General features: G+C 64.0%; 1 protein-coding gene across 1 annotated transcript in view; it reads right to left on the reverse strand.

Annotated features, from left to right (window-relative positions):
• Positions 1-10,429, reverse strand: part of CDC42BPG (CDC42 binding protein kinase gamma (DMPK-like)) — a 20,054-nt gene that overhangs the window by 7,694 nt on the left and 1,931 nt on the right. The window contains exons 2-26 of the mRNA XM_014538206.1: positions 8,800-9,013; positions 8,062-8,210; positions 7,900-7,983; positions 7,435-7,530; positions 6,993-7,141; positions 6,404-6,497; positions 5,946-6,146; positions 5,573-5,821; positions 5,096-5,175; positions 4,139-4,236; positions 3,969-4,049; positions 3,583-3,680; positions 3,307-3,486; positions 2,977-3,069; positions 2,709-2,830; positions 2,558-2,630; positions 2,231-2,337; positions 2,015-2,129; positions 1,644-1,792; positions 1,477-1,565; positions 1,138-1,190; positions 959-1,063; positions 804-863; positions 413-518; positions 6-153 (exon numbers count right to left, since the gene is read on the reverse strand). Of these exons, the coding sequence (XP_014393692.1) occupies positions 6-153; positions 413-518; positions 804-863; positions 959-1,063; positions 1,138-1,190; positions 1,477-1,565; positions 1,644-1,792; positions 2,015-2,129; positions 2,231-2,337; positions 2,558-2,630; positions 2,709-2,830; positions 2,977-3,069; positions 3,307-3,486; positions 3,583-3,680; positions 3,969-4,049; positions 4,139-4,236; positions 5,096-5,175; positions 5,573-5,821; positions 5,946-6,146; positions 6,404-6,497; positions 6,993-7,141; positions 7,435-7,530; positions 7,900-7,983; positions 8,062-8,210; positions 8,800-9,013 (2,993 nt within the window). The remainder of the gene's footprint in view (positions 1-5; positions 154-412; positions 519-803; positions 864-958; positions 1,064-1,137; positions 1,191-1,476; positions 1,566-1,643; positions 1,793-2,014; positions 2,130-2,230; positions 2,338-2,557; positions 2,631-2,708; positions 2,831-2,976; positions 3,070-3,306; positions 3,487-3,582; positions 3,681-3,968; positions 4,050-4,138; positions 4,237-5,095; positions 5,176-5,572; positions 5,822-5,945; positions 6,147-6,403; positions 6,498-6,992; positions 7,142-7,434; positions 7,531-7,899; positions 7,984-8,061; positions 8,211-8,799; positions 9,014-10,429) is intronic.

Below are 10,429 nucleotides of genomic sequence, written 5' to 3' on the forward strand. Positions count from 1 at the left end.
CTCCCCGGCCCCAGCTCACCGACAGGAAGCCCTCGTAGGCAGTGCCCGTGCCTGTTTCGGGGTGTACTCCCAGGGCCGTGCAGAGGAGATCAGGGGGCACAGGACAGGGTGGGGCCTGTGGGGCGCACGTCCAGTGACAGAAGTAGCCGCAGGCTGCGGGGAAAGCAGGAGACGGTGTGAGCCTGGGTGGGGACAGCCCAGACCCAGGACTCGGGGCGTTCCCAGCCCCAGGCACCCAAGCTGTCACTGACTCCCCATCGAGGGAGAAAAGAAAAACTTAGCAGTGGGAAACGTAGCCGGGGCTGAGAGAAGGAGCCTGCTGTGTCAGGATCGGGGCCATTTCTGTTCGTTCCTCTAGGGGCTGTGGCTGGTGCCTGGGAGGCAGGGGGCCGGGGAGGGCGAGGGGTCTCACCGTCACAGCCCAGGCCCTGGCGGCCCAGGCCCAGCATCAGCGAGGTGCAGCGCAGACACTTGGTGGGGGACGGGAAACTCCGGGGGCGCAGCATGTGTGAGCCAGGCTTGTGGGGGAACATGGCCGTTATTCACGTCAGACCTCAGCCTCTCAGGGCCCTGCACCCCACTCCTGAGGCAACCCTGAAGTGTCGGCCAGGACCAGGGATTGAGCCAGCTGGCAGCGTGAGCTCTGAGCCCCAGTGAGTGTGTGGCAGCCCTCAAACCCATCGCCTCCGCCACCCGCGACGTGGTCTGCGGGCCCTGGTGCAGGTGGAGGAACCAAGAGGGTCCCTGGAAAGCCAGCAGAACGGCATGGTGCCCCCACCCCGCTCCACCCTCTAGGCACTGACCTTTGCAGGAGGACCTTCTGCAGGGGCTGTGGTAGCAGCAGGCCCTCTGGGGAACACAGCCTGCGGGGGGAGAGGGGGTGGGGGAAGAGAGCGAGCCAACAGGTGAGAAACGCACGGGCACAGGGCCCCCAACTGCAGGTTCCCACTGTCCTTACCCCCAGGCGCAGGCTGCGTCGGCCCTCCGGCCTCAGCTCTGGCTCCACTCCGGGTCTTGGGGCCTCTCCTGAGATGCCAGGGTCCTTGGCAGAATCCTTCTGGGGCTTGGGGACAAAATCAAGGCCTCTGTGCCCGTCCCCAGGACCCTCTCCAACCAGCCCCTGTACCGGGTTCTTACCTCTGAGCTCCGGAAAGGCAGGAAGGGAATCAGGGAGTTTGAGGACTTGGTGTCTGAAAACAGAGGGTGTGGGTCACTGGGGTTGGGGTCCCTGGCCCAGCCCTGACACTTATTCCTGAGGAGCCATGGGCCAGTGGGGGCCTCAGTTTCCACCTCAGTGAAGTGGGGCAATGACTGCAGGCTGTGGTGGCAGGACCTGGCATACAGTAGGTGCTCAGTACGTGCTGGCTAACAGATGGTGGGGTAAATTCCTGTCTCCACGCCCTGCAAGGCTGTGTGGGACCCCTTGGTAACTGAGGCTGCAGTGGGGGCAGGACAGCCATGCAGACGGCCACTCACCTCCTGGCCCGCGGGTCCGCAGCTCCTCCCGCAGAGCAGCCAGCTCCTGCTGCAGGCCCCGGTTCTGCTTCTCGGCCTCCTGCAGATGGCTGGGGAGAACCGGTGAGAGCTCACCACCCGCCCCTGCACGGTCCTGGTGCCCTCTGCAGCGCCTGCCCTGGGCTCACCTCTCGGCCTGCAGCTGGGCCTCCTGCACCTGTGTCAGCTGCTCCTGCAAGCTCTGCTTGGCCCGGATCTCGGCCTCCAAGGCCGACTGCAGCTCCAGCCTGGCCGAGGCCTCCATCTTCTGCAGCCGCCTTGCCTTCCACTGGTGGTCCTGGTGGCCAGAGGGCACCCATGTAAGATGCCCCCTGGGACTGGCTGCCTCAGAGGCCCCCTCCCGCCAGAGCACACCACTGCCCATGCCACCCGATCAGGCGCTCAGCCCCAGCTCTGCCGATGACACTGTGGGCTGAAGCAAGTCACTGCTCTTCCATGAGCTGTGTCCTCACCTCCAGAGTGAGGCACCCCCTCCCCACTGGGTGTCTCTGGGGCTCACCAGCGGCCGGGCAGGGAGTGTCTGGGTGCCCACGTTCCTCAAGGACTCCAGCTCCTCTGCCATCTTGGTGGCCAGGGCCTGCAGGTAGCCTCTTGAGACCTTCTCATCATTCACCCTGATTGGAAAGGGGGCTCAGGGTCATGGCTGGACCCAGCCTCCAGCCTCCAGCCCATGGCACCTGGACCCAGCCTCCAGCCTCCAGCCCATGGCACCCACCAGCTGAGGATGTCGGCGATCTGGGCCTCCCAGTTGCCCTCTGTCTCCCGCCGCTCGCCCTCCAGCCGCTGCCGGCTCTGCTGCTCCCGCTCCAGCTCTTCCACAAGCTGGGGGCCAGGTGGGAGGTGGGGTCAGTCCCCAGGGCCAGAGCAGCGGAGCCCTGCCTATGCCCGCCCTTGCTCACCCCCTACAGCTTGCCTGCCTGCTATGGGCACTGCCCTAGGGAGACAGCCAGCCCTGGGCCCTGGCCGCTCTGCCCACCTCTCCTGCTGTGCCCCTGCCAGGTCCCTCTGCCTGGCTGTCTTCCCCTCTGTCCACCCTACTGACCCGCTCCTGCTCGCGGCTCAGCCGCCGGTTCTCTTCCTGTAGCCGGCAGAGGGCCTCCTCCTTTCCACTGGGCCTGGAGAGGAGAGGATGCCTCGGTTACTCCCACGTTCGGCCCTGGTCCTGCCCCCCACCCCCCAGCTGCCCAGCTCACCCGTGGCCGCGGGCCTGCTCCAGCTGCACACTCAGGGCGGCCACCTCCTTCCTCAGCTGAGCCTCCTGAGGCCCGCCCTCAGGCGATCCCGTGCCGTTGGTCTCAGAGGCAGTGTGGACGGTCTGAGGACACGGAGAGCGGTCAGGGCAGGGGCCTGAGAAGCCATGGCCCACTCTACCGCTGGGACACAGACCTGGACCCGAGGGCCCTGAGTCGGGTCAGGCGGAGGGAAGTGCCCCTTAGGGGGTTGGGGGTTAGAACTCAGTACCTTGACCCGGGAAGATTCTTTCTCAAGGCTTTGCTCCCGCTGTCTCTGAAGCTGTGTCACCTCCCGGCTCAGGGTGGCCACCTGGGCCTGCAGCTGTGATGGGGTGCAGAGGCAGCCAGTGCTGACCTGCCCACCCAAGCCTCTTCCTGGCCTTGCTGCAGACTCTCGGGCTTTGCCAGCCATAGCAGGAGTGAGGCAGGGAGCCCCAGCCCGCGCACCCTAACCATCACCCCCTGCTCAGACCTCTGCCGGCCATAGTGGGGAGCGCAAAGGCACCGGGTGTTCCCAGAACCTTGACCCAAGCTCCTTGGGCTTCCTCCAGTCACTTACGTCCCTCCGGGCAGCCTGGGCTTCCTCCAGCTGGGAGCTCAGGGCCTGGGTCTGGCTGGCTGAGGCCGCCTCTCTCTCCTGGGTCTCCTGCAGCCTTTGGAGCAGCTCCTCCTGCCTGCCCTGAGCTCTGCACAGCTCCTTCTCCTGTGCCCGCAGCTCTGCCCGAGCCTCTGCCAGTTCCTGGGGAGTCGGGATGGGGAGGACAAGCCTGGAGTCAGGGCAAGGGCCTCCTACCATCGAGCCCTGGGCCACTCATCCACCTCACCAGGCCCTCACCTGCAGGAGCCGGTCTCTCTCCTGCTGTAGGCCACTGTCACTACCAGCAGGGGGCCCATCCGTCTGCGACAAGGGGGCCTTGCTGTCCCTCAGCGTCTCTGCCAGGAATTGTCACTGAGACCCGCACATACTGACTGCCCAGCCTCAGCCAGGCACCCGCCTGCAGTGTCTCGTGGAGCCGTGGCCCCAGCCTGGGAGGGGGGTCTCCTCGGCCCATTTCCCATGTGCAGGCTCAGAGTTTAAGATAACTCCCTGAGCTCACACAGCATGTACAGAGCAGGGGCAGGACCGGAACCCAGGGTGGACTCAGATGTGCTGGGAAAGCAGGTCAGCCCCAAGGTGAGGGCAGGGGGCAGAGGAGGGGCGGGGACGGGTGAGTAGGATACCTGACAGCCTGTCCTGTAGGGTCTGGACTTCCTTCCGTAGCTGCTCCAGCTCCCGGTGGTCTGAGGGGACCTGCAGGGCCTCTGCCGTGGGGAGAACCACAGGTGAGCAGCTAGTCCGCGGCAGGAGCCCGGGTCAGACCCGCAGCCCTGGCCCCGCCGGCTCCCGGTACCTTGGAGCTTCCGGCTCAGCTCCGTCTTCTCCTGCTCTAGACAGTGGAGCTTCCGCTCCAGGGCAGCCAGCTGCTCGGAGCTGCTCTCAGGGCTGGGACTGGGGAGAGCGAGGCAACACAGGTGAGCAGGGACCCCACCCGCCAAAACCGCCTCCATTCTCCCGCATCCAATCATTCATTCACCCAAGAAACACCCACTGTGTGCCAGGTCTGTACCCAACCCTGGGCTCTGTGCCGGGAAGAGAAACAAATCCGACCAGACCCTGCCCTTGGGAGTCCCCAGGCTGGTACCATGGGCAGCAGCCCAGGGCAGCGGCTCCCAGACCCCCAGGTCCAGGTTCGAGCCCCTACAAGCTATGTGACCGTGAATAGTCATCTAACATATCTGAGCCTCAGTTTCCTCTCAGGAAAATGGAGGTGATAACAGGGTTTCTTCCAAGGATTGTCAAGAGCACTCGGTGACATGGGTCCCGTGGGCCCCACGCCTGGGGAACGAACGGTGGGCACCCATGCATGCGGCACCCAGCGGGCGCTCCACGCGTGCGGCTCAGATGCATTGCTTACACCTGCACTGCCTCTTCTCCGGGACCTCACTATGGCCTCAGGCCAGCCCCGCACGTGGAACTGGATCATCCTGCCCATTTTACAGAGGCACAAGGTGAGGCTGGGGCAGCAGCACGGGCCCTTCCCATGCGAGGCCTCTGGCTCCCAGTCCGGTGAACTTCTAGTCTGCCATGGAGGGGACTGTGAGGGCCAAATGCTGGGCGGGACCCGGAGGGGGCCTGGGCATGGAATCACGGGACCCTGAGGACAGGGGGGCCTGTCTTCCTGCGGCTCAGAGCACACATCCTCAGCACCTGTCCCCTGCAAGCACCAGTCCTGACAGGCTACCCTCCCAGTGTCTTCCAAGCCAGGCAGCCCCCAGCTTCCCACCAGGTGTGTGAGGACCAGACTCACCTGCCCGAGGTGTAGGTGAAGCCCACGAATGGTAGGTGGTGGCCTGAGAAGGCCCCATGGGAGGGTGGTGGCAGGGTCCCCTGCAGAAGGAAGGGAAAGCGTTAGAGTCTCCGGGCACAGCTCCAGGCCGAGGCTTCAGATCCAGGAGACGCCTGGGGACTGGGAGTGCCGCCCTCCTCCTGCGCAGGTGGGAACATGGCCCCCACCTAAACAGACCACACTTCCCATGAGTCCTTGAGGCTACGGCCTCCCAGATACCACTGGGCGTCTTCTTCCTTATACAATTTCTGGTTAATAGAATGACACGAGGTAAAGGACCCTCACTTGGCACAACCCACCTCAAGGCAGGTGAACTGTAACTCCTAAGAGCCTCTGGGGTCTGAAGGCCTCAGGCCCAGACCAGCAACTGCTTTGGGAAACTTCTAGGGGTTTCCCACAGCCAGGGAGGGTCCTCCTGCAGTGGGACCCACCACTCACCGGATGGTTGAGGGTGTCATCGTCCACATCGAAGTTGGAGGTGTCCACAGGCCCCCGAAGTTCAGGGATGTAGGGGGCGGTGCTGCTCGCCAGCCGCTCCCAGTCCACACCTTCGAAGAAGGGATGGTTCCGGAAGTCGTCCAGCCCTCCTCGGCCCAGACGCTCCTCCTGGCGGCACAGCAGCTGGCGGATCAGGTCCTGGGCACTGGCCGGCACATCCGGCACATCCGAGGGGAACTGCAGGTGGTCCTGCAGGCCGGGGGAGAGGTGCGGGTGGGTATCCGGAATCCCACCCCCACCTACAGGCACCACCAACCTCGTGGACTCGGGAGTCCCGCTGCCCTCCCAGAACCCCCGAGCCTGGCAGCCAGACCTCATGGTTCATGATCTTGGCGTAGGTTTCCACCAGGGATTCAGCATAGAAGGGCGTTTCCCCAAAGAGTAGCTCGTAGGCGCAGACCCCCAGTGACCACCAGTCACACTGTGGGCCGTAGTGGCCCTTGCCCTCCTCCATGGCCTGCAGGATCTCAGGGGAGATGTAGTCGGGAGTCCCCACTGCCACTGACGAGTCCACCTGTGGGCGGTGGTGGTGATGAGGACACGAGGACAGCCCCCGGCTTGGCTGGGCCTGCTGGCCCCTCACCAAGGGTCTAGGCCTGGCACCCCCACTCCCTAGGGGTTGGCTGGCCTGGTGCGCCCACCTGGGCCCTGGGCCTAGTCCTTCCTTCCCCTGGGAGCCTGATGCCCCCTGCACTAGGCCTGGTGCCTCCCAGGCCTTGGGGGTGTTTCCAGCCACCTGCTCCCTGCCCCACCCCGGGGCGGGGTCCTTACCATGCCGCTGTTGTTGAGACGTAGGCAGGAGCCAAAGTCGGCCAGGCGGATGTGCCCGTTCATGTCCAGGAGGATATTGTCCGGCTTGACATCCCTGGGGGAGGCAGGGAGAGTGAGGGGCCTGACCTGTGTGTGTGGCTGGGTGTGTGCACGGGCACGTGTGTGTATGCTCACAGGTGCTCCTGCATGCAGGCATGTGGGACGGGTGAAGGCTGGTGGCCAGGCCTCCTAGCCCCCAGGAAGGCGGAAGGTGGGTAGCCTGGGGAAAGGGGTCCGTAAGGACGACCCTCAGAGGCAGCAGAGTATAGTGCGGGGGACACAGGAGCAAACCACAGCTTGGCCACCCACCAGCTGAGTCACCTGGAACCAGGCAGGTGCTCACCTGTGCTAAGCCCTGACTTGCTCATCTATCAGATGGAACAATGAGCAGCCCCATCACATAAAGTTTTTGGTGTGAGTGTTCAGAGGCATCAAGCAGGTGAAGCACCCAGCACAGGGCCCGGCACGTGGTGAGTGCTCGGCAAATGGCAGCTGTCCCCAGAGTTGTCGGCAGGGACTGGAGAGGGCGCGGGGGCTTTGCGGGCCCCACCTGTGGACGTAACCCAGCTGGTGCAGAGAGTGGATGGCCAGCACCATCTCAGCCAGGTAGAACTGGGCCAGCTCGGGCGGGAGGCGGTCCTCAAAGCGGCTCAGCAGAGTGAGGAGGTCCCCACCGGCGTAGTAGTCCATCACCAGGTACTGGATGGTGGTGGGGAGGGCAAGAATCAGATGGAAAAAGGGACACCTGCCCCAGGACCCCACCTCCCAGTGGCCCCGTGGGAGGCAGGGCTATGGCTGCCACCAGCTCTGGGGCGGCCAGCTCCCAGTCAGGACTCCGGCGGAGGGTCCAGGCCCTGGAGCTGGTTGGGAGGGTAAGCCTGCTGGTCCCAGTAGGAGGGACCTCTCTCCCCTTGGGCCCAGTGCCTCTGGACCCCAAGGGCCTTCTCCTTTGTCCCCAGGCAACCCCCTCCAACCTGACCCGGGGTCCTCACCAGGTACTCCTCGTCTTGGAAGGCGTAATGCAGAGCGGTCACCCACCGGCTGTCCCCCTTCACCAGAACGTCCCGCTCCTCCCGGAAACAGGCTGTCTATAGCAGGTTTGGGGGGCGGGATGGGGTGGGATCAGAGTCCAGGAAAGCCCCACGCCAGCTCAGGGGATGGAGTAAAACTCAGGAAGTCTAGGAGCTCAGATTAAGGTCTCTGTGTGGGCCAGAGCCCACGCTTTATGGCTCTGGCCTCAGTGTTATCATAAGGGAAGTGGGAACAACTCCACTTGCTTCCAAGGAAGGTTTCTAGTGAGGAAGGGATGGGGGAGTCGGCAGCTGTTGGGGGTGGATCCTCTGCCTGTTGGGCAGCCACACCACCTCTTTGCCTGCACGCCCTGTATGCCAGCACCCTCTCGCCCTCCCCCTCCCCCGTGTTTAGGGTGCCGAAGTCTCACCAGACTCCAAACTGACCTCGGCCCTCTTCAGCATCTCCCATTTGTGCAGCATTTTCATGGCAAAAATCTGCCCACTGTCCCTCTGCCTCACCACGGCGACCTGAGGCCACAGAGAGCACTGGGCTCAGTGCCGTGGGGGCACACACCCTCCTCCCGCGCCCCCAGGCCCTCTGCTCACCTCCCCGAAGGCGCCTCGGCCGATCACCTTCAAGATCTCAAAGTCATCTCTCTGCAGCCGCAGCTCCTTCACTTTTGTGACGAAGGGGCTGGCTGAGGGGACAGAGAGCGGGGCTAAGGGAACCTTCGGGAAGGGCCCCAGGTCCCTCTCTCACCTGGGGAAAGCCAGGAGCTATAACTCCTATGAGGCCAGGGCACGGATGACCTCCCCAGGACAACCTCCGGCTAAGGGGTCGAGAGGGGCTGCAGCCCATTCAGCCATGAGCAGGATGCACGCAAGGTGGGGTCCTGACTCTGCTGACTACCTGGCCCTGAGACCTCCCTGAATCCTTGGACCTCTGCCCCCAGACTCCAGGCAGCCTGGGTCCCAGGGACTGATGGAACTTGTAGTCCTCCCCAGCTTGGGGGCTGCCCCTGGCCAGCCAGGTCACCCGGGGCAGGTGGGGATACCATTCCCACCCCCAGCTCACAGCTCTTAGCCACCTAGCAAGACCAGGCCAGAGCCTGTCTTGGGAAACTGGACAGGCAACATTCCTTGTCCCCAGAGAGGCTTCTCTGCCATTGAGGAGCTGTGGCCCAGTCCTGGGCCCCTGTAGGCACCGGGGTACCTTGGTTGGGGTGAGGCCTGGGGGAGCCCAGAGGACAGGTAGGACAGGGTCTCCCCATGTGGGGCCTCCTCGTTGGCAGGCACAGATAGGTCTGCCCAGATCCTCACAAGACTCAAATGCAGGGCCAAAACCTCTCCGCGGCTCCTGGCGCTGGCACTGGAAGATGCGAGCACTCAGGACCTCCTCCGGGCCTGACCAGCCCTTGAGCCCGCCTCCCTCTCTGGACTTGGCCTTCACCCGACCAGGATCCTCCTCCTTCCTGCAGTCCCTGATACTCCCACACGGGGCATCTTCAGCCACGCCCAGGCCCTCTCCAGGCCGGGAGGTGGGACTGGGGCCTAGAAACTGAGCAAGGCCAAGAGTGACCAGTAGCGGTTGGGGTCAGCTGCAGTCTGACTCCCTGCCTCAGTTTCCCCTGCCAGGCGGTAAACTCCCTGCCAGCTGGGCGGGTGTGTGGGTGGGACAGAGAGCTGCTCCACAGGTTTATCAGGCAGAACCCCCGCAGCAGGGGTGGAAACCTCATTACAGAAATTAATTGTCTCTTTCCCAGGTCTGTGTGTGCAGCTGAGAGGAGCAGCCACAGGCCTCCAAGGGGGAGCCGAGGCCAGGACGGCTACCCATCAGCCAGACAGGGGCCCAAACCAGTGGCCCATAGACAGGAGGACCCAGGTCCCCAGGACAGGCTGCCCAGTCCCCTGGCCCTGCCCCAGGGGATGGGGGCTCCAGGCAGGATTGGGGACAAGTTGGGGCAGGAGCAGAGTGAGTCACCACCCTGCAAGTTACCTCGGGCGATGTCAACAGGCCCCCACACTGGGGTCCCAGGCAGAGGTGCCAGAGGCAGGCAGGGAGGAGCACATGTGTGTGCAAACACACACACGTGGGTGTGGCGTCACAGGGGGTGATGACAACACAGTGAGACACAAGCATCAGGTGCAGGAGTCCGGGGAGAGGAGAAGGCAGCAAGGAGATGGAGGACTGAGGAAAGGACTGCGGGCTGGGGACCCCTCAGTGGAACGTCTCAGGCCCCCAACTGTGCCAGGCTGGGCCCTGTGCCTGCCCAGAGCTCAGGAGTGCCTGCACACTAGTTGCCCCCTGGGCAAATACCCGCTTCACCTCACCCTCCCTCCAGGCCAGGCCCCATGCCCTACCCCCATGGCCTGGCTGGCACCGGTGCTCACAGTGAATTCAGGGTCACCCCGGGCCAGCCACTCCCGGTGACTCAGATGAGTCAACCAGGAAGGGGCACAGATCCACCTCCAGCCAGGCCTCCCTCCCTGGCCCTGGGGAAAAGCCCTCAGGAAACCTGGCCAGCGGCTTGCACAAAGGGGCTGAGGTTGGTGTCCAGTCCAGACGCGGGTGGTCTTAGATGCAGGGAGATGGGAGTGCGTGTGGGGGGGAGTGTGACACCCACAGACTGTGCGTCGAAGCAGGTGTCTCTCCACCAGCTGAATACGAGCGTCTCAGTGCGGCCGTGTGGGGTGCGGGAGCCTGAGAACGCATGTGTGCCAGCGGGTGACATGCTCGGAGTGTGCGTGTGGGTCTGTGTTCTCACAGGTCATGCGGTGCGATGCGTGAGGGAGGGATTCTGGACGTGACTCTGTGTCGAGCGTGTACTGCACCTGTGTCTGGGTCTAACCTGGGACCACGTTTCTTTGAGTCTGTCCATGTGAGATGAGTGTCGTGTGCATGTTCCAGGGTCTGTGAGTGGAAAGGAGTGTGAATCTGAGTGACGGTAAGGTGTGCAGGTGACTAAGAGGCCCG

This window comes from Myotis brandtii, unplaced genomic scaffold (assembly GCF_000412655.1).
Source record: "Myotis brandtii unplaced genomic scaffold, ASM41265v1 scaffold187, whole genome shotgun sequence".
NCBI classification, from domain to species: domain Eukaryota; kingdom Metazoa; phylum Chordata; class Mammalia; order Chiroptera; family Vespertilionidae; genus Myotis; species Myotis brandtii.